Below are 23,453 nucleotides of genomic sequence, written 5' to 3' on the forward strand. Positions count from 1 at the left end.
CCGGCTTTCCCAGAGGCCGCAGGAAAGGGGGCATCGCGCTCGGTCTGGCTCTCCTCCCCGAGCAAGCACGACCTGGGGGCGCCCCAAGAGCCGCGTGCCCATTCCCGACCTCGTCCTCCCAGACCAGAGGTTTGCCGGGCAGTGGGGGGCGCCGGCCCTCCGCACCCTACCTTTCTCTCCCGCGCTGGACGTCCGCGCCGCAGGAACCGAGGCGGGGACCCGGCGGAGGGCGAAGAAAGAGGACGGGGACGGGCTCCCGCTGACTCCGGCGGCCCCTGGGCCTGGGCGCTCCCCAGCGCCGCCGCCTCCAGCCGCCCGCCCGCCAGGCTGCGCTCGTCGCTCCCGCTCCCGCAGGTCACCTGTGGCCGAGCCGCCTCGCCCGCGCCGCCCGCAGGGCCCTCCGCCCCGCCCCTTCCGCGGCTGCTAAACTGGGGCCGCAGCGCCCCGCAGCGGCCGGCGGGGCACGGTGGGGCCGGGGGGGGCGGCCCGGAGGCCCTGGGGCTCCCCCCGGTCAGCCTGCAGTCCGCGGGCAGCTGGGGCCGCTGTCCCTGTGCCCCGGCCGGAGAGGCCTCCTTCGCAGGGTGGGAGGAAAGGGGCGGTGGTGGGGTGAGGGTTTCCGGGCGCAGGAGTTGCCTGGAGGTTAATTGGAGGGGAGGGCAACTGGGAGAAAAACCCATCCTTCAACCCGGGGCCAAGTAGATATGTCAATGTACCTGTAGTTCACTTAACCGGAGTCTCAATGGAAGTGAACAACAAGGCGGAGTGATCCGGAGAGCTGGAAGGGAACGGCAGCCTTTATTCCAAACAGCCAGTCTTTTAGCAGCTTGTGGGCACCATCCATATGAAACAGGCAAAATCATTGAGCTTTCCTGACTCCTGTATTCAAAGCATGTTTGACTACTAGTAACTCGTCTGTTTTTGTCTGGTTTTCACGGTTACTTCTTCAGTATCTAGAAGTGTCCTGAACACAGTGAGCGCTCAATCAACTCTTGTTGAGTGAATGTGTGAATGAATGGAAACTCATTCAACCTTTTCAAGAAACATGACGGGTATCTGCTTTCCGAACACAGAGAGCGGGACCCCTAGAATGCAGTTTCAGTGGTATTTGAGATTTGGGACAAGCTTATTTTGAATCTGAGTTTTCTTATCCCCTCTGAAATAGGCCTGGTTTCCAGGGAGAAAGAATCATGATGATCCTTTTTGTTAAGATATCTGTCTCCCTCTCTCCTTCAGGGATCGTTAGGCAGGGGAAATCCAAACAGTCCCTACCCCATACCAGGAAAGGGTAAGTGATTGATTTTCCTCTACTCCTCCCCAACTCCCCTCAACCCCGTAGTCAGAGCTGGTTTTACTCAGCAGAGTGTGAAACCTCTTTCTTGAGTGTCCTTTGGCCTTCTTCAGATTTGTTCCCATCCCTGCCACTCCCCAACTAGAGCTGTTAGGAAAACACTCCTTTTCCTGCCCATTAGTAGCTCTGGATTTCTCTGCAGGCAGGAGTTCTAGGTGAAACCCCAAAGTCAAGGTATGTATGCGTGACCTTTCAACCTGATATTTTCTTATACTTTTCCAGATTAAAAAGTTTTCTTAGCTAGTCCCTTGAATAAATTCCCAAAGATCCAGAGTGATCCATTCCTGGAGAAGGCTTTTATAACATCATCATAAAGTTGCAACGAGATGGAGTTTTAAGTTACATTTATGGGCAGTCAGAGCAATCGCACATTAATTCTGCTGAAAGGAAAGAAAGCCCAAGCCAGCTGGTAAGATGTGTGAATGCTCCTGGGAGCTGACTGTTCTGCAGTTGTTCCCAGACCTTGATGAATGGGAATTCTTGGCAGGGGAACCTCATAAGAGCCAAAGCAAGCAGTGCATGAGAGCTGCTTGGAGATCTTGCTTGCTTATCTCCAAGTGGGCACACAGTCTCTGGAGAACAAATGAAGTAAGATTCCTAAACTTCTCTCTGTATGAGGAAAGCTCCCAACCCACAGTTCCATTCTCACCCCACAGGTCAGTTCAATCACAGTCAGCCTCATAAATCCACCCTCCACCCGCTCCTTCCCCCTCATGTGAAAGAAGTCTGCTTTGCCAATAATTTTAACTGCTTTGTGAGAATATAATCTCTGATTTCCAGCAACATTTCTTTGATGAGTTGACTATATCAGCTATCGTTCATGTTGTTAGCTTCCATTCATCCTTCAACCCACCATTCTGGCTTCTATCCCTGCCAATCCTTGAAATTGCCCTTGCTAAGGCTTCCACTCAAGAAATCTTTGTGCCCCTCTATGATCATATCTTCCTTCTCCCCCAGAGGAAACCACCATCCAGAATTTTGTGTAATAATTCTCTTATCATGAATATATGTAGTATCCCTAAACAATACGTTGTTCAATTTTGCCTGCTTTTGAGCTTTTGCGTAAATGGAGTCATTCTGCCTGATTCCTATGCAACTTGTTTCTGTTGCTCAGCATTCTATTTCTGAGATTCAGCTATTCAATCTGTCTGCTATACAATATTTCATTGTAAGAAGTTGCCACAATTTATCCAGTCTACTTTTGGACATTGAGTGGCTCTAGTTTTTGCTATTGCAACAATGTTGTTAGGAACATTCTTAACTATTTCTCCTGAAGCATGTGTGCAAGAGTTCTTAGGAGATATATCTGGAAGGGAAATTGTTCGGTCTTACAGTAAGTACACGTATGTGTTCAAATTTACTAGAAAATGCCAAATTATTTTCTAAACTGTTATATCAATTTTCATTCCCATTAGCAGTATAGCAAAGTCCCTTTGCTCCACATCTGTGCCAATGCTTGTGTGTGTGTGTATGTGTGTGTGAAATAATTTCTCATTAAAGCTGTAGTTTGCAGTTCTCCAATCACCAGTACAATAGAACATCTTTAAGGTTTAAAAACTATTCTTATTTTCTCTTTAGTTAGTTCATGTCTTTTGCCCTGTCTCGTGTGTTTTGAGAAATCCTTCCTGACCCTGAGCATATAAAAATATTGTTCTCCCATATTCTTTTCTAAAAGTTTGAAAGTTTTGCCTTTCACATTTAAGTACACATTACATCTGAAATTTATTTCTCTTCTCATTTGCAATGCCAGAGCTACCTTTTTGTTCCTATCCTGAGCCAGTACCATACTGCCTGAAAATCTGTGGTTTTATGTTAAATCTTCTGATCATGGAAGTCCTACCCTTACTTCTTTTTTGTCTTCATAAGAATCTCAAGTATTCTTATTAGCCCTTTTCTCTTCCATAGACATTTTAGAATTAGCTTGTCAGACCCTATGAAACATTTGGCATTTGGGTTTGGAGTTGAGCACAGTGAATCTCATATGTGGTGGGTTACGACTCTTTGTTCCCTTCCCACCTGTGCCACACTTTCCTATAGCAGTGTATACTCTGTCCCACCGGTTTGGGGCTTGTGTGTCTTGCTTTGACCATGTTGGAGCAGAAGCTTTAAATATGTTGTGTGCTTTAGTGGTTCTTCCACCTGCCGTGAGCTTTTGCCTTCTGTCATGAGAATATCATGCCCCAAGAGTGGCTGCTCCTTCAGCTGGGATCCCAGAATGAGAAGACACGTGGAATCATTCAGAGCCCAGTATACGTGGTACATGTTTGAGGCACATGGTATTAATAGATACATTGGAGGTTTCTGTTCAGTTTATCCCCCTTTGTTAAGAACTCTTCCTCACTCATGAGAGGAGACCTCTGCAGCCAGCAACTGCAACCCTAGCCATGGCAGACTGGACCATTAATTCAGCATGTTTATTGGGATTTGACCACCACTGAGCTACCATATTGCACATAGAATACAATGTAAATGGTGTGCCCTAGAATTGTGCTTCTGAGCTCTGTACTAGGCATTGGGGACAGAAGGATGTGTGAAAGCAGATGGTCCTAGAGTCTAGTAGTAAATACAGTCCTCAATCAAATATTAAATTATAGCTGAGTAGGGCCAGCACGGTGGCTAAGGCGGTTGTAGCTCCATGCTCCTAACCCCGAAGGCTGCCTGTTCCATTCCCACATGGGCCAGTGGGCTCTCAACCACAAGGTTGCCGGTTCAATTCCTCTAGTCCCGCAAGGGTCGCCCCCTGCAACTAAGATTGAACACGGCACCTTGAGCTGAGCTGCCTCCCGGATGGCTCAGGTGGTTGGAGCGCGTCCTCTCAACCACAAGGTTGCCGGTTCGACTCCCGTAAGGGATGGTGGGCTGTGCCCCCTGCAACTAGCAACGGCAACTAGACCTGGAGCTGGGCTGCACCCTCCACAACTGAGACTGAAAGGACAATAACTTGACTTGGAAAAAAAAAGTCCTGGAAGTTCACACTGTTCCCCAATAAAGTCCTGTTCCCCTTCCCCAATTAAAAAAAAAATCTTTAAAAAAATAAATTATAGCTGAGTAAATACTCTGAAGGAGCAGCAGTCATGGTAAGATTTAAAGTATGACAGGGGAAAGAATTCGGCCAGGAGTGGACCACTGGCCGGCCCCAAGTCAGCCAATCAGATTTTCTTGTCTGAGAACCAAAGATAATAACAGCTAGTATTTATATAGTGCTTACTGTTTTAAATTATTTTACATAGTTCAATGAATTTAGCTTTTCCCACAATGCTTCTGAGGTATATAACATTATCACCAGTTTTGCGATGAGGAAATTGGGGCACAGAGAGGTCAGGTAACTTGATCCAGATCACACAGCTAGTTAGTGGTGAAGCTAGGATTTGAACCCAGGAAGCCTAGTTCCAGAGCCTGAGCTCACTGCCACTGAGACAAGGAGGGTGGGGCAGCCATCTCCTGCCATCTGGTGAGAAAGCACAAAAAGCCAGTTTTCATGCAGACAGAAGAATGAAGTGAAAAGTATCGAGAGAAGTGAAAATAGGTTCCCTTTCTCAGGAAGCCTGGATCATATCCTGTATTATTCTGAGAAACCTTTACCAGGATCCTCTGAATGTGACATAACTTCTGAACATCACCACCAGGTATGTGATCAGGTTTCATCCATTCATCCATCCATCTATCCCTCCCTCCATCCATCCATCCTTCCCTCCACTCATAAAAATTATATGTTGTGTCAGTTAGGATATGTTCTATCGCAAAGTTCAAAACACCCTACCTTCAGTGGCTTAAGCAGAACTTCCCAATTAATTAGCTACCACCACTTGCATGCCATAAGTGCGTTACAGATATGGCCAAATATTGCTGCCCTTAGTCTTTGAGGCAGCTAGTCAGGGTCTAAGGTGGTCAAAATCTCTGGACCTGTCACCTCTGCCTGTAAGCAGCTTGTCTGTTCATGTCAGTGTGGCATGCAAATCATGTCCTGTGTGTGCCACGGCTGGACAGGGTGGGGACGCACTGGCTTAAGGAATGGACTTGTACTTTTCTCATGAAATAAGAAATTTGGGGTTAGGCATTTCCAGTTTTGAGGACAGCAGTTCAGCAAGATTATCCAGGCTCTTTCTCTCTTTCTATTCTGCCAATCCCACAACAGTCTCTTAGTTTTAAGCCTCATGGTTGCAAGATGGCTTTTCTACCTCCAGGAACCATCTTCTTACACAAATGTGTTCCAAGTGCCAAAGGGTGATATCAGGGGCTCTTCTGGTTCATTGGCCTCTTCTATCAGGAAACAAACTCTTTCCTAGAAATTCCCTAGTGGGATTCCCTTTTGCTTCTTACAGACCAGACGTAAAAGAGTCTCAGAGTTTGAGTATCTGACTTTTCATCTCTAGTTTGGGAAGTAGGCAAGAGAGAAGGGATTTGGGAATGACTGGTAAGTAGCTGACTGGCAGTGTCTGCCAACTTTTTTAGGTAACATTAAGTGATATGTATAAATGACAGTTCCTGGATTTCATTCTAATGGATTTTTAATAAGGTAATTTGTTCTGAAGAATGTGCTTACTTGTATCATTGAATGTACAAGTTGGTATAACTCTCCCAGCCAAAGTAGGGATTTCCAAATCCAAACTGATCTGCAGATATGTAGAACTTTTAATACTACTATTCACTTGACTCTGTTGTCAGGAGATTTCCGCTCTCATTTCTGTCACCATTTATATCAGAAGCTTGTCCTTAAAAATTCATATGAATAAGGGCGTCTGCATGGCTCCGTTGGTTAGAGCATGAGTTCTGAGCAACAGGATTGCTGGTTCAATTCCCACATGGGATGGTGGGCTGAGCCCCCTGTACGTAAATATTGAAAACAGCAACTGGACTTGGAGCTGAGCTGCGCCCTCCACAACTAGACTGAAGGACAACTACTTGGAGCTGATGGGCCCTGGAGAAACACACTGTTCCCCAATAAAAAAATTTTTTTTAAATTTATATGAATAAAAAGTTAATTTTTAATAAAAGTTCACATGTAGAAATTCCATCTCAGTAGTTTGGGCCTTTTATTGGATAAATACAAATCATCTTTAGTTCATTCGTGGCTTGTAATTGGAAAAATTCATTATTTATTCCAAAAACAACATGATAGACACCTAAGAAGTGGCCAAACTTACAGGATTAAAGGAGATTGCCCTGTGGCAATATATGGTAACTAGAATGTTTGGCAATCAAGGACCTTGATTCACCTCCCGCCCCCAGTCCTGTTCCTCTCTGGTTCTTACTGATTTCAATAAATGGCATTACCATACAGCTAGTTACTGAAACCAAATGCCTGGAAGAAGTCCTTCCTCTGACCCTACATGTTAAATAAGCTATCAATAAAACTGATCTATGCTACCTCCGAAAGTTACATTAAATATATCCACTGCTCTCAATTTCTACTATCTTCATTCATTTCTCATTTGGACTATGACTAACTGTTATTTTCTGCTTCCACCCTGGAATCTACAATCCATTTTTCCTCACATCGACCAGAATATATAAATCGGTTATCTACTGCTGTGTAAAAAAAACACCCCAAATCTTCATGGTTTTAAAAAAACAGACATTTTGTTAGCTCATGATTCTGTGGGTTGGCTGAGCTGGGGTCAAGCTGGAACAGCAAGTCTGTGTTCCTCGTGGTTTGGGCTGGGCTTGTCTCAGGTGGCTGTAGTTTGGTCTGGAAAATCCAGGGTGGTTTCACTCACACACGTCTGACCCCTCACCTAGGATGACTCAAAGGCTGGGACCTTTTTACTCTTGTGCTCAGCATTCTTCAGGGCCTCTCTGTCCATGGGACCTCTCCAGCAGGCTAGCCCGAACTTCTTTTCATTGTGGTTCAAGGCTCCAAGAAAGTAAAAAAGGAACTAGCAAGGCCTTTCATGGCCCTTCTCAGTTGTATAATATCACTATCGCTTCTGCCACATTCTCAATAAGTCACAGGACCTGCCCACATGCAAGAGGAGGGAAAATAGATGGAAGGAGTGGCAAAGTCACATTTACACAAGGGCACGTGGGATGGTATGGATGGTCATAACTATCACTGGAAAACATTTACCAGAGGGAGCTTTTAGAAAAGTAAACCACACATTTCAGTTCCCTTCTTAAACCTCTTCAAAGCTTCCAGTGGCACTTAGAATAAAATCCCAAATCCTTATCCTAGCTGAAAAGAGTACCTGTCTCTCATGCCTACCAACCTCCCCCTCTCTCATCACACTGACCCTTTTATTCCTCCAACAGCAAGCCCTTTCCTTTCTCCTTGGCTTTTCCAACTGCTGAGACACTCTCTATTCTGACTTTCATTTTGTGCTCTCCTCCTGGTCAACTCAAAAGTATCACCATTTTAGAGAGGCCGTCTCTGGCTACCCCATCTAAATCAGCCTCCTCCTCTCACCCCGTTACTCTTTCATCTCCCTCTGTTTATTTCCTTCTAAGCACAGCCCTGAAAATGAAATTGTCTTCATATTTAAAAAAAAAAAAGTTTGTTGACTGTTCAAGAGATAAAGTTATCAAATATAAGTCTTTATAATGGCTACAAATATACTTGTACTTTTAAAGTCAGAGTGTTTCCCTCTGTGGAGGGAAGCCAGGATACTGTCCGTCAGGGGAGGGAGAGAAATTAACTTTCCATTGGATAGTCTTTTACGCTGTTTGACTATTTTACCATATGCATGTTTTTAAAATATTGAAACACTATTTTAATAAAATCTCTCTAGTGATGGATTGCTTCAGTGAAAATGATTTAATGATTTTTAACGATTTCATCAGGTCATCAACTGTCTTAGGAAAACTGGAGGCTGTGAACAGCCCTCTTGAGAAATTTGGTTGGCTTCCCTGGATCAGCAGGAGTCCAGCAAGATTCTGTAGAAGGCTCTTTCCTTTGTTTGCTTCAAGAAAAAATTAATAGCTTCAAATACACATTTAAAAAGAAAGCCACATGTGAATCCCAGGAACCAGGCACAATGCCATTAGATGCCTCAAAATACCAAGATGCAAGATACAGGCTGTCTTTAATTGATGCCCTGCTCAGGACTGCAGTTATTCTGCCTAAATTGTACAAATTTCTTTTTAAAAAGCTTTCAGATTCTTCACCGCAAGACATCTCATTGGCAACAGCAAAATAATTCACTAAAATAAGGGCACAAACTTTTGACCTTTAAAATTCAAATTTCAAAGCAAAAAAAAATACACTTAGGTATTATTATACTTTAGCTTAGCATATAGCACAATGTAGTCATATAAACCAGAAAAGGTATGAAATCACTTGCTATTTGTGTTCCTAATAAAAGCAATGATGATAATCAACGATTTTATTATGACAAGCAGTTTTTTAACTTTTGTTGGTTAGGAAGCCTCTTAGCTTTTTTTTTTTTTTCGTCCTTACTTTCAGTGAATCCTGTAAATTAAATGGCCTGAGACAACAGACCAATTTTTGAGTGTCTGTGTGGGTTTTGCTTCTTTCCCTATGAGACTGGGAGCCAGCTCTTCACTTCCTTTCCCCCCTTTTCAGTTTAGTGGCTATAATTTAACTGACTTTAGCCTTGGGCCATTAAATAGGAATGTATAATGTCTGTCTGAATTTCAAAGTAGTTTCACCATCCACTCCATGTGGTACCTTGAACGAATTGTTTAACTTCAGTTTTCATCTATAAAGTAAGTATAATAGTATTCCTTAATGGGAATATTTTAAAGTTCATATTATTTTGGCTTCTGTCTCTTCCTAAAGTTTCTCTCAAAAATATGCCAGGTCTGTGTAGACAGCTGGCCATGTACTATCTTTCATTCATTCCATAATCATTTATTAAACACCTATCATATACACGGTACCCTGCCATGGTTACATACAACAGCGAAGACCCTGGGTAGCCCAGAGAAAAATCTTCACATTCTTGAGACCACTCTCCAAGGGAGACATCACAGACCTGAACTCCAGGTCAGAGAATGGCCAAGGCCATTGCCAATTTACTGAGCAGATTCCACACCGAGTTTCTCAAAGACGTTCAATTTTTAGTGTTTTTATATTTTTATTTAAATTCTGAAAGAATCCACCTACGTAACTTTTTAAATTTAAGAACTTCTATTTCTAAGATATTTTAAAGCATATCCCTTATTTGAAAGTTGACAGTACTGAAATGATAACAGCGAAAAAAGAAAAGCAATAAAGTTTTTTCCTGTTCTGTTTGTTCAAATTTTATCAATACTGTACATTTCTGAAATGGCAATGATTAGGAGCTCTTAAATCTTTTATCTACCTTAGGGTAGAACATAACTGAGGTTTGGCTTTTATTGATTTTTTTGTGGATGTGCTCCCTTATTTTCTCGAGAATGGTCCAATTCTCAAATGTGTTTAAGAGTATATTGCTGGTGTTTTCCCCTAAGATCTCCCTTCTTGGGGAAGGGATGTGATCATCAGATACCTGTGTTTTCTGTGTCTTAGACACAGTGGGGCTTTTGGCTTAGGAATCATCCTGTATCCCTGGGGTCCTGGGGCAACCAGCCAGAGATGCCTTGATGGTCTGAGCTGACCTTGGACTAGCTTCTAGGGCCTCATAAGTAGCCCTCTGCAGTTTGAAGGCCAGCTCAAAAGCCTTGCCGGGTTGGTGGGTTTGTTCTGGGACAGCCAAAAGTCTTCAAATCCACTCTGAGAGAGCTCTTCCTTCCGGGGACTTCCTTCTATAGAATGGATGAAAATGGACTAGGAAAATGACCCCTAGAGTAACTTCCTCTGATAAGACCAAGTAGAGTCTGCTCTTGTGCTAGTTGGTTATGCTCTTTGCACCCCCCTGCCCCCCAACCAATCCTGGGATCCACTCTATGCTCTCTCTACTCAATCACTGTGTCCTGGACTAGGCTCCTTGCCCTCTGGTTTCCAGTTGAGTTTGGCCAATGGGAGGCACTTGCAGGGGAATGGCAGGTGGGAGGAGAGAGAGGTCAGGGTATTTCTTCTCACTGCTGTCTCCTCTACATAAGGTGGCTCTGGCAGGAGCTGTTTCCTCATCAGCTATAATTCTTATTTTGTGCCCCCTCTCCAGGACTCGAGCTCCCTTCCTTTACTCTTACTAGTTTAGGCGTGGTGGTCTCTTCCCACTGTGGCTAAACCCTAAACTCTGCCCACGCCCCTGTAAATTTTCCCTTCACTTGAAGCCTCTTCAGTTAAAATCTTTGCATGTCCCATCTATTTTCCTCCTGGAATGTATCAGAGCCTTCACTGATACATTAATAACGAGTTATACTACCTTCACCTGGAAAATCTGAAGACCTTTCCAATAGAATCAGCCATCTCCTACAAGGTGTCTGTATCCACCTTCAACACTCACAACTGCTACAAAATCTAGGACATGAGTCAAGATTTGCTAAACCGAGGGCTCTTCCAGGACAGGAACATTGCTCCGAGCATCTGTGGACCTCCGCGTCCAGCCTCCCCTGGCATATAGTAGGTGCTCAATAAATGTTCCCTACAGAGGCAGCACCCTCTGCCTCAGCTCCCTCCCCCTCTTCTCCCTCACACCACCTGCCGAGCTGCAGGCACCTGAAGGATCTGGCTCGCCATGCATGGTCAGCTGGTCTCTTTCTTATTGTTCTTGACAGAAGGAAGTTCATCCACGTGATTTTTTTTGCAGTATCCAGAAAGGGTGGGTCCAGTATGTCCTGTTGTGAAAAGCTTGCGGAGGAATGCAGGTTTCGGTCTCACCCCCGCATTGCTGGTATTCTGTGGGGGACGTTCTCCTCCCCTCACCCGCTATCCCTCTTACCCCCCACAAAAGCCTTGAAACATTTTATTTTGAGATTACATTTTATGCAAAGAGACAGGAAGAAATGACCATACATAGCCCCTGAGTGCGTTATACACCTGAGACCTTTTCCAAAACACTGCAGATGAATTTTTATTCAGTGTAGGCAGCCACGAGGCATGTTTTTATCCCCCCCAGAAACATTTACATCTGGGTAGGCCTGATTTTTGAATATTTTGGTGGGAAGCACTTTGAACCGTAAAACGCACACTAAAAGGCAATTGCTATGGAGACTGTCTCTGCTATGTATTTCTCTGAGTTTTCTTTTGGGGGCGTTTCAGCATCCACGGGGTGTCCTAGGAACGCTACTCTGGGTGGGAGCCCAGGTGCAGCAGTATTGGGGGGCAGCCCAGTTGGGACTGGAACCCTGCCCAGGATTAAAGCTGGAGACAGCCGCCCAAGGCAGGGTGTGTGTGTTTGGGGGTTGGGGGGGCTGGTGGCTGGCGGGGACGTTCTCAGGTTGTGCAGGGCCCCAGCTCGCCTGCCTGTGCGGGGACCACGTGCAGAAGCGGCGCGTGGGGGCCCCTGGCGCGCAGCCGCGGTGGGTGCTGGTGCCAGGTCCGGGAGCCCGGGGTACCGGGCGTGTGTCCATGTGTGCTTCTGGGTGGGCGGAGGGCCAGGAGCCACCCTACTCCCCCGGGTGAGCGTGAGGCCTCAGCCCAGCGCCCGCTGAGCGGTGCCTGCGCCCGGGAGAGCGCGCGCGCGTGCCCGTGCGGGGTGTGTGTGTGTGAGTGTGTGACAGTGTGTGTCAGGTGACTTGGGTCACGCAGTCTCTCTCTCCCTCCTCGCGGAGGAACTGCCGCGCTCTGGCCGAGTCCTCCGCCAGCAGGCGGGCGGGGCGGCGAGGGGGCTCCGGGAGCGCCGGGAACCGCGGGACCCAGACCTGGACGCCGCCCGCCGGGGGCACTCGCAGCCCCCGCCTCCGCCGGCTTCCGTCCCTCTCCAGACAAAACCCCAATTCAGATAGGTTGCGAGCAGCCGACGAGGAGGCTTAGCCCCCACCCTGGAACCCCGCCGCCCCCGGGACGGCCCGGCGGTGGGCGCAATGAGCCAGGTGCTGGGGAAGCCGCAGCTGGACGACGAGGACGACGACGAGGAGGATGAGCTGGTAGGGCTAGCGGGCTACGCGGACGGGCCCGACTCCTCGGACGCCGACCGGGACAGTGGGACGGAGGAGGGAGGTGAGCGCCGGGTCCCCTGCGCGGCCCCCCGCCCCGTGCGTCCGGAGCCAGCACCCCGTCCCCGGCGGGGCCAAACGCGGTGGCCCACGGACTTGGAGGGGATCCGGGAGAGCGGAGTTGCGGGGTGGGGGTGGGGAGGGGCGCCAGAGGAGCGACCGCAAGCCGCAAGATGGGGGATCCCGGGTGCCGGCGGCGATGGGGGGACCGGGATCGGTGGGGAGAGCAGAGAGAGCAAGCACCTGGGCAGGAGGAACGAGCGCTCGCCGGCCCCTTCCAGGGCGGTACCTCCCCCACCTCTCAGCCGAGCTCTGGGGAGGGTCTGGGGATCGGGGAGGGAAGGAGACCGCCCGGCTCGCCCTGGGACCTCTCCCTGAATGCTGCTGTTGAAGCTGGGGTCAGATGTCGTGGCTAAAAAAGGCAGCCGGCAGCAGCGTGACTGGCAGGGTCGTCGGCAGCTGCGGGTGTCAGTCTTGCCCGGTGTCGTCGCGGGAGGGGTCCTGGGGCCGCCCAGGTCTGCGGCTTAGGAGCACCCGTGGAGTGGCGGAGAGATGCAGCCAAGGGATGTGGGAGTCGCTGAGTGGCCGTCGGTTTCCGGCATCCAGGCAAACACGGTGGTTAGGACACCTTATCTACGCGGTGTGTCACTACCTGGGCATGGCAATGACTGCGTTGGAGTGAGCGCGGGTTAGGGGAATCCATTGCCATTCTGAAGCAAACTGTTTTCTGTTGAAGAAGCGGGGCTTAGCAATTGTTCAGCCTGTGGGGGCTTTTCTGCATTTAATTCTTAAGGGCCAAGGAAGTTGAGAGCTTTTTAGGATTCCAGAAGGATTCATCTTTTTGGTTCTCCAAAGCAAGGAAAAAGTTCTTTTATTGTAAGGTCACTTGAATCAACAGATTGTTAAACCTAACATCTAGGTGAAGTCGTATGCATCCAAAGAAGAAACTAACTTTTCAAATTTTGACTTTGAAGAAATTGTGTGAGGGATAAAAGTACCTCTGACTGTTGATTTTGAAGAACTTTTATTGGAATTCATTGAACTTAGTTTGAATTCCCTGTACAAAGCTTTTCTTGGGAGAACGGTTTCCATTGTTTTGCATATGGTAGGTGCTACATTCAATGAGCCAGAAAGGGAAAAAGTTAACAAAACCTGAGCCTGATAGATGAGAGAGAAGCTTTTCAAGTCACCCTTTTTCACCATGGCCTGTGTCTCCAGGGAGGATTTGTGCTAATTCCCCATTTGCTTAAACCTATGTGTGTGCACCTGTGTGCTTCTCTCTTCTGCACTCTCCATAATTGCTCCCACAGTTGAGCACCTGGTTACATTTTTGTAGATGAAGGCGTTCTACCCCTTTGTTGGAGTCCCTAGGGCTATCTTTGGTAATTAAATTGTTGAGCCACTTCATTATTATTCAAATTGCATTTCTTGGCTCCTCCTAGATTCTTGGGAGACTTCGGAGAGATTCAGAATAGGGATGTATTTGCAAGACATTTGAAATGATAGACCCACAATAGGGTGTATTTGTGGTACTCTAAAGAAAAAAGAAAAAGGAAAGAAAAATAAGAAAAGTGACTATATCCCTGAGGAAAAGCCTTGTAATCTGATATTGTCCTGGGGGCCAGAGAGGTTTCAGGAAAAGCACGGGCGGACCTGTTTATTTACTTATTCTATAGCTCTTTAAGGGAGCACTTTTAAAATTTGATCTGGGGACTTGAAATTGAAGTGAAAGTAAAGCTTTGCCTTAGGGTGGGATTTCCTGAACAAAGGACTTCCTTCCCCAGAGCCTGGTCTCTGATGCTCCTCACGGCTCCTAACCTAAAGGCAAACCTGCCCAGAACTGATCCTTTTGATTACTTCAGTGATAAAATCCTCCCTTGTGAGTTCTTGGATCAACCTGGTATCTTGCTATAAAAGCAGTGAGTATATTGACGTCGTAAGAGGAGCAACAAATGAATATTTGCTCCCGCAAACATTACAGAAGCTGGGCCTTTCTCCACCTGGGCCTATTGTGGATAGGTGTTCTATTCTCGGACTTCCTCCATTATCTCGGGCTTCTGTGCTTGCCACATGTTGGGGTGTAGGCCTGAATGTAGAATCTGTCAGAACATTCACTCTCTAGAGGAGCAGATAGGCTCCTTGGTCAGCAGTTCTAGCAAAGACTGTCCCTGACAACTGTCATGCCAGCTGATATGATCCCAGGGAGTCAGGATGACTGGGGAGGGTGGGAGTTGTGACTTCCATTCCTGGGGCGTCAAGGTGCCACTAAAGGGTCATCCCGATTTCTAATGGGCCCTGGGCACATGTTGCATTATAATCCTGTGTCATTTTCAGTAAAATTTGCATTTACCTACTCTCAAACTTTAAAAAAAAAATGGAACGTGGGAGGAAAAAAGGACTTATTTACTCTGAGAAAAGATGTATATGGTGCACTTTGAACTTTGAGCAAAGCATTTCTCTAATGAACCCTCCTCCCCCTTCACCTTCCTAATGGACTTGGTTTAGGGCCTGCGCTCAGTGGAGACCTGGGGCTTTTTCCTTGAGGTTCAGAAATCTACCCTGGTGGGTAGGATGAAGGACTCACTAGGCTCCCTGGTGCAAAAGAATGTGGAGTGAAGGTGAATAGTGTGATTTCCATTTCCCTTAGTCTTATGAGGAATCTCTGATCTTACTTCTAAACTGAGTGCCTGGTGAGTTTTACCACATTGTGCTAAGTTTGAAACTGCAGTGCAGCTAAATTGCGCTTTCCTGGCTTGCACTCCAAAATTTATTCATGAATACCAGGAAAGTTCTCAGGAACTTTAGTTCTGTTAAGGACAGATTTGGGCACCTATCAACCCCCCTTTCAGGATAGTTAATTAGCTATAAAGTGAGTCTCACCTTCAACTTTCACATTCCAGATAAAACTCCAGAGAGGAGGCAATAAACTAATAAAGCTGTTAAAAACAGTTGTACCTAAAATAATGATTTCTTTTTTGACACATGGACTTTAAATATTTAGTAAATTACCATGCTTTAAAAACTGATAACAAGGAAAGCAATTAAAAGGTCATATTTAATCAAAAAGTGATGTTTTTCCCCAAAGCCCCAATATTTAAGGGAAACTGGGCTAAGGTAGCTGCTCATCCACAGTCCAGCTAAGTGCAATTCTGTTTCCATAGCAGCCTGTGGACTCTCTTAGATCTAAGGAAGTGACAGTTGAGGTGGCTAGTGGAGGAAAAAAATCCACGGTCAGCAGGTGGTACTTCCCTGATGGGTGTAAATGCAGTGAATACAGCAATTCCTATCTATTAATCATTAGTGTCAGCTATTTTTTTCCTTAAAATGATTTAAAGATTATTAGTGAATTCATCTTCTCATTGTCCCTCCAGAGTAAGCAGAGATAATTGTTCTTCTGATATGCTAGAGATGCCAGGAGATTTTTCTGCAGCCAGAACGTGAGCTACAACTGAGCAAGGTTTAGGAGAGGGTCAAGTTCGTGGAAATGTAAGTCCCTTTCCTTGTGATTCGGCCTTGTCCAAAAAGAGTTGGCCATAACTACAGCCCTGGCCATAACTAATCTCTTGGGTTTCCTTCTGGCCCTGGAAATACAGAGATACAGAGAGTTGGAATAGACAGAAATACAGAATAGTTTAAAATGATGTGACACCTCAGGCACAGTACTTGTTTGAATACATATAGTTAGAGAACATATTTTTATGTAAGATGTTTTGTAAACATGTTTCAATGATTCAGTGTTATCATAGAATCTCGATTTTCTCCTCTTATCAGAAATCTTCCCATTTTAATATTAGAACAGACATAGGGTAGCCTAAAGGAAATAAGAGGAAGAAAGAGCAAGTTCTGGAATTCTGGATAAGGGATGTGGCTCTGACTTTGAAAGATTGTCTTTTTCAGTCCCCTGGTGGTTCTGTCTCTCTCACAGTTGACTCTCTGCTTTGTTCAATCCCCCCCACCCGCAGTTATTCTTGGTGACACATTTCCCTTCCTAACTCTGCCACTCTCCTGCTCATTTTTCTTACTTTCTTCTCTACCTCCTTTATTCTTCTTTGCCCTTTTTTTTGAAAAAAACTTTTTTATTCCCCCTCTTCTGCAAAAGCCTTAAAGCTTTCTGGTGACACAGCTTTCCCTGGTTCTGCTGTGACACTAAGGACAAATAGGTCTTTCACTCCTGGCCTAAAGCATCCAGGGAGCTGGTCGACTTCTCTTGAGGAACTCTGGGGAAGATACCAGCTCGGTTTTTCACTATGTAAAATAGAGGACTACATAAAACCAAGCTTGGTCACTCTTAAAGTGATTGTTAAAAAAAAAAAAGTTCAAAAGGTGTTAGCTCTGTTGGTTAGAGCTTGGTGCTGATAACACCAAGATTGCCGGTTCGATCCCCGCGTGGGCCACTGTGAGCTGTGCCCTCCTTAAAAAAAAAAAAAAAAGTTTACAAGAACACTTTTCTCTTCTTGCAGGAGCAACAGTAGGTCAGAAAACATTAGAAATGTTATTGAATATATGCGTATATGTAAAGGAAGTATTTGTAGATGGAATCGTGTTTTTTAGTTACTTGCCAGTGTGATGTGAGAGGATTTCATAAAGATTTGGTCTTTACATATAAATAAAAATAAATAAAAATCCCCTTTATGTCTTCGAAAATATATGCTCTATTTGCATTGAATTCTCCTTACTAAGTAGTTAATCAAATGGACAGTGAATCTTCGTGATTTTTGCACAGTCTCTTATTAATTGTACTATTATTATGCATATATTTAATTCCCACTTGGGTTGGAATTTTAATCTTACTGAACTCCTGGGTCTTGAATGTATAAGTGGTTCCATTGATCAGAAATGTAAAGGACCACAGATAATATGGCAAATAGAAACAAACCAGAGGCCTTTTCCTAAAACTGTAAGGAAATAGAACCTTAAGCCTTTGTTGACCCTACAGAATACTAATAGCTAAGAAATTCTAACTTTCCCTTAAGGCTGAGTGAGCCTTGTACTGTAGTCACCTTTCACAAAAGACCCTCTCCTTACCTAGGCTTGGGTTGGGGAAAAAAAGAAAGTCTGTGTGTGTGTGTGTATGTACACACATGCTGATAGAGACTGATAGATGAAGAAATAAAGACTCAGGACATGTACAGGGTCACATACCTGGAAAACGGCAGAGTTGAACCCTAGTCTGGCACTAACCCAGTACTTTCTAAACCATTCCACTTGCCATCACTTTGCCTCCATGTTATTCTAGTTCTTTCATTAAAGCTTTGTTTTATTATAGTTTCCCATTTTGAACCTGTTTAAAGGTGTCGCCTCTTGGAGAACTTAATTATAGTAGCTCTCAGTTGTATAATACATCAGAATTTATGAAATGCATTTCATATGATGTCTCATTCTCCCCAGGGAGACCCCTGAGCTCAGGAAGTCAGGGCCAGCCTTGCTAGAACTGTGTAAGGAGGGGCTCATTGGCCGCCTTCCATTCCTATTTTCCTGAATTCTTGTTCTTCCTTTGTTCTGACATTCCCAACCCATAGATCGGCCAGGCCTCCAGGTGGCCTTGTGATCAAGGCTCTGATCCATCTTTTTCTTCCTTTCTGTGTTTATAAGGCCTACTGGTTTTTGACAGGGCTCTGCCAGTTTCTGATTAAGTAATTAGCCTGCAGGGGTTAAAGATGGATAATGGCTAGGTTAGATGACCTCTCCCCATAATGCGTTCCTTGGGTGATTGAGTTTCCCTGGGATCTCCAGCAGTCTAGTTACAAAGCTGGGCTGTTTGGTACCTACAGAACCCAGTGCAAGACAGGTGAGGTCTGTTCAGTGCCCCTGACCACAGTAGATAAACTGCCGAGGCATAAAGCTCATCCTCTTGATACCCAAGTGCTGGTCGGGGCCAAAGTCAGATAGGAAATTTCTTCCTAACGCTTCAGTTAATTTAGCTTCAAATTCTGCCCAATCACTTTCATTCAATCACCCCGACTAACAAACACCTATCGAGTGAGGCTTCAGTTTTTAAATCTGTAAAGAACAAAGTTATCCACTTGAGGGTTAGATGACACTGCGTGCTATGCAAGGGCTCCGTGAGTGGTAACTGCTGGGTGACAAGAAATTGCAGTGCATTGGTTTGAGCTGTTCCATGGTGGCCAAGGCTGAAACCTCTCAAATGTGCCCTCACCCTCAGCCAACAAGATCAGGGACAAAAAGGACCATCAAGGCATGGATGGCCTCAACAGCCTGAATTCCAGCCTGTCTGCAACATCACAGTCTTATGGCTTTTCTGAATGCCCTGACCTGTTTCTCATCTGAACCACAGACCAGCAGGCACCGTGGACACAACTTCAAATAGTTTCTTCCCCTTTACCATCTTGGTGAACGCGTCCTTGCTCACTTGGTGTGCCAGGTTGAGAACTCAGAGCTTCTTTCTCTCCTGTCCTCTATGTCCCATGGATCACCAGATATTGTTGAGTTGATTAGAACTTCTCAGGAATCCATTCCTTCTATTCATTTCCATGGGTCCATGCCTTAGTTCTTCCATGTGTCATTTGTGTCCTAGAACAACTTGTGGGGAGGGAAAATGTTTCCTCTGTTCTCTTAGGTTCTGAATTGGGGGCCTGCAAATTAAACTGACAAAAGACAGAGTAACAAGAGAACAGCAGATTTAATTGTGTACTAATGCATGAGAATTCACAAAAATTCCATTCGAGGCAGATAGCATTTGGGAATTGTATACCATCTTAACAGAGGATGGAGAGGATGAGCAGAGGGGCACTTTCTGGAGAACAAATAACATCTTAGAAGATGTTCTATTTTCTGTAGAAAAGCAAATGACTTTTTAGAACAATAAATGAGCCCATAGGAGAGGAGGAAGGAGATACCAGAATTTTGTGACCATGTCTGCCTAGGTGTGGTGCCGACCTCTCTTCTGGTCTCACTCTTAGTCTCCAACAAGAGAAGATTAGGATTGTTCCTGGATGGAGACTGATGACAGTTGAGTTCTTTTGGGAGGCTCTGCTTTAGGCAAATAAGGGATTTCAGGAATTTGCATGCCTTTAGCTCAAAATAATTTTTATGCCACAGTGGCTAATTCTAGTCCTCTTCACTGTCTCATGGATCCCCTCTAGGGAGTCTATTTCTGGAGTGAACTTCCTGAAGTGTAAATCTGATCAATTTAGTCTCCCTTAAAAATCCTTGGTGATTTCCTCATAGCTTTCAGAGTAGACCCCAAACTTCCCAGCATCTCATTCACGAGCTAGCCTGTTACCTCTTTACATGGTATTTTGTGTGTGTGTATGTGAGGGAGACAGACAATAAACAAGTAAACCAACAAGAAGACAGACATAAAGTAAAAAGATAATTTTGTATAGTGATAAGTATTAGGTTGGTGCAAAAGTAATTGCGGTTTTTGCAATTATTTTTAACCCTTTAAACTGCAGTTATGTTTGCACCAACTCAACACTATTAAGAAGACACAGAGTCATTAGGAAGTGATGGGGCCTGGTTTACATCAGAGGAGGTGAAATTGGCACTAGGCGGAGGGGAAGCCTGCCAGGTGGAGGGAGGAGTGAGTCCAGACTGCGGTGAGGAACCAGGAGGCCAGTATGGCGGCAGCATAGGGAAGTAGTGGGGAGAATGAACCAGGCATGGGAAGAGAGGGTAGCCCACATAGGGCATTTTGGGGCAAGAAGGCATTTGGGTTCTATTCTAAATGCTGTGGGAAGCCTCTGGACAGTGGGAGCCTTTTCTTGCCTTTAAACTACATTCCCTAAACTCCAGGAAGGCCAAAATCTCTTCCTGGCACTACCTTTCCCTCATTCATCTCTTTTATGCCTCCTCCTCTTTAAGAGTCAGATGTTATTCTCCAGGGAGCCTTCTCTCTGAGCCCGTAACACCTAGATAGCAATGAATTGTCAGTGTTTCTTGTCTATTTTCCCCTCTAATCGCGAAGGGATAAATCTTTTCTTTGTGTCTGTAGCCCCTGGCTCAGCCCTGTCTAACACTTGGCGGGCTTTCAGGGAACCTTTATGAAGCAGAACAAACTGCCCTCTTGTAAATTTCACCTCACTCCTGCAACTTCCTCCAAGCCCCGCTGACACTCTTAAAGAACCCTCACTGGGGTTCCATCTAGTCCCAAATCCTGTAGTTCTTTTCTGATGTCCTTTTTTTAAGTACTAGCCCTCTTATTGCCCCTTGGAAAGCAGCTATCGCCCTTCATTCTCTTCCACATTTTCACCTTTCTTAGGTTGTTCTTATCAAACTTGAGTAGTGCGTGGGAGACGCTCAGGGAAATGTTGGTAGAGAGAGCCCAGCCCTCCCCAGGAGGCCAAGAGGTTGGGGTGTTTCCTCATGTCAGCTCCCTCCTCCCATTCCAGGGTAGAATGAGACCCTCAGAGAAAATCTGAGAAACCCCACAGGGTTTTAGAAGTGGAGATTCTTGAGGGAAAGGTGGTAGAGGATTAGAGAGGAAACCTAAAAGAATTTCACTAGTAGTATTTACTCTTACTATGCATGATGTACTCTGATATGTTCTAGTCTCTTCCTTTTTTCTTTGTTGCAGTGATTGATGAATGCCATCTGATTGCTGGCTATGACTCTGGGTAAGGACTACACCACGTGCCAGCCCTGTGACCTTGGGCAGCTTCCTTCCCACAGACTCCTCAAGTGTAAAACAGACTTGTATCTCCTCCTGGGGTGGCTAAAGTTTGCAAACATGTCTATCAAGGTCCCTGGCACCCAGTATATTTCCATACACACCAACTAAATATGATAAAATACGTCGTGTGGATCAAAGAGGTCTTCACCGAGTTGATGGTACGCTTGCTGAGTGGTCTACCATTTCCATTTGTTTACTGGTAGTGGCCCCTGTTTGAATTTGGCAGGGAGAAGGAAACACTTCCATTTGTATGTGTACGTTACAGCTGTTTGTGTATTCTGCCTCCCAGCCACTCTGGGCACGTAAACATTGCATATACCCTCCCTCTCTCTTTTTGATTCTCTCTTTTTTTTTTTTTAACAGGTCTTTATTGGGGAACAGTGTGTACTTCCAGGACTTTTTTGCAAGTCAAATTGTTGTCCTTTCAATCTTAGTTGTGGAGGGTGCCATTCAGCTTCAACTTGTTGTCCTTTTAGTCTTATTTGTGGAGGACGCAACTCAGCTCAGTTCCAGTTGCCATTGCCGTTGCTAGTTGCAGGGGGTGCAGCCCACCATCCCTTGCAAGAGTTGAACCGGCAACCTTTTGGTTGAGAGCCAGCGCTCCAACCAACTGAGCCATCCGGGAGGCAGCTCAGCTGAGAAGGTGCCTGTTCAATCTTAGTTGCAGGGGTGGGGGGAGCCCACCATCCCTTGCGGGACTTGAGGAGTTGAACCGGCAACCTTGTGGTTGAGAACCCACTGGCCCATGTGGGAATGGAACTGGCAGCCTTCGGAGTTAGGAGCATGGAGCTCCAACCGCCTGAGCCACCAGGCCGGCCCCTGTTTTGAGTTAATTTTTATACATGGGATGAGATATGGATTGAAATTCTCTTTTTTTGGCATATGGATGTCCAAGTGTTCCAGCACTCTGGTGAAAGTGACTATCCTTTCTCCATGGAGTTGGCTTTTTTCATCTTTGTCAAAAGTCAGTTGTCCATGTATGTGAGTTTGTTTCTTGACTCCCTATTTTGTTCCAGTGATCTATTTGTCTGTTTTTGTGCCAACACCACATTGTCTAGATTAGATTTTAAGTTTCTTTGAGATAGGAACTATGTTTTACATATCTTTTTACATATCCGACCAGCACTTACTAAGGAACTATTTTGTAAGCATTAACCAATACATTTATTGTATTAAAAAACAGAAACCATAATACAACCATTTAAAGAAAAAATGTGAAGTTGAATTCACAATTTAAGGACTGTTTAATATTTTGAAACTTTTGTATTTGGCATATAAAGTCAAGAAAATATAAAACGTTTTCAGTGAGCTTGTACATCTTTGAAATTTAACTTAAAGGTCTGAATTTGTAAATTAAAGTGTAAAACAGAGTGTCAGTTGTTGTCTTTTAATCCTCCCATATCTGTGTCCTTCGAGACTTCCGATATAGTTTTTCTTTCTTTTCCAAACTAATTTTAATTATATATGTACATGAGTATTTCCTTTTAAAAATTAGAGCCAAAATCCCATTAATAAATTCCCTACATCCTTCCCCTACCCATGCTTTGCTGTTTGTCTGAATCCTCTGGACCCTTTTCTAATACTTTCTACTGGTTTGAGGTGATTATTCTTAAATTAAAAAAAAAATTGATACATAACTATGCTTTTCTAACAAGAACCATAGCATTTTTTTACTTACCTTTTACTTTCCTCTCCCTCATCAATTTCACATGTCTACTATGTCAGGAATTTTAGTTTCTGGTTTCTATTTAAAATTTTAAAATCAATACTTATTTAAAATTAATAGGTTTCACTAAAATTTCTTGTTTTCCATTGCTTTTTGTATTACACTACATTTGGGGAGTATTTTTTTTTTCAAGAGTGCATCTTTGAGTAATTCTTTCAAAGAGATTAAGTGGGCAATAAACTTTCTGAGTCCTTGAATGTCTGAAAATGTCTTTATTCTACTTGCACATTTGAAAAATAGGATGACTGGGTATATAAATCAAGTTCAAAGATACTTCCCTCGAGTCCTTTGAAGACCCTGTTCTCTTCTAGCATCCCATGTTGTTAAGATGTCTGATTCCTTTGTAGATAATGTTTTCTTTTCTGAGAATTTGACGGATTTTATTATTCTTGATGTTTTGAAGTTTTACTATGATTATCCTAGGGGTAGGTTTGTTTTTGTTTAAATTTCCCTCTTTTAACTTTGTGGGCCTGTTCATTTTGAGTTTTGTCTTTTCTTAGCTGGGAAAGGCTGTTCTACTATTGAGTTAAATATTGCTTTCCCCTAGATTCTGTGTTTTCTCCTTTCAGAACTTTGGCAGGAAAATGGGACTTCTGAATTCATTCCTGATGTCACTTTAACTTTTGTTTCATACTTTTCAGTGCTTTATACCTTTATACTGCATAATGAGAGAATTTGATTTTCCTGTTCACTATCGCCCTCTTTACCTGTGTTTATTCTGCTTTTCAATCCATTTATCTTTTTCCCCCTACGATTATATTTTTATTTCC

General features: G+C 44.6%; 2 protein-coding genes across 7 annotated transcripts in view; one reads left to right on the forward strand and one right to left on the reverse strand.

The window, feature by feature from the left end:
- ANKRD6 (ankyrin repeat domain 6) overlaps positions 1–344 on the reverse strand; it is a 170,034-nt gene extending 169,690 nt beyond the window's left edge. For all 4 annotated transcript variants that reach the window (XM_081045205.1, XM_081045207.1, XM_081045208.1 and 1 more), the window contains exon 1: positions 171–344. The gene's annotated coding sequence lies outside the window, so the exon portion shown is untranslated. The remainder of the gene's footprint in view (positions 1–170) is intronic.
- Positions 345–11,704: 11,360 nt separating this feature from the next.
- Positions 11,705–23,453, forward strand: part of RRAGD (Ras related GTP binding D) — a 38,495-nt gene continuing 26,746 nt past the window's right edge. Inside the window, exon 1 of one of the 3 annotated variants that reach the window (XM_081045357.1) lies at positions 11,705–12,329. In XM_081045357.1, coding sequence (XP_080901483.1) covers positions 12,194–12,329 — 136 coding nt within the window. In that variant the 5' untranslated portion in view covers positions 11,705–12,193. Of the gene's footprint in view, positions 12,330–20,861; positions 20,902–23,453 lie in introns of those variants that run through there. The other 2 variants (XM_081045358.1, XM_081045359.1) reach the window with 2 other exon arrangements.

Source organism: Rhinolophus hipposideros (genome assembly GCF_964194185.1).
Source record: "Rhinolophus hipposideros genome assembly, chromosome: 3".
NCBI lineage: Eukaryota > Metazoa > Chordata > Mammalia > Chiroptera > Rhinolophidae > Rhinolophus > Rhinolophus hipposideros.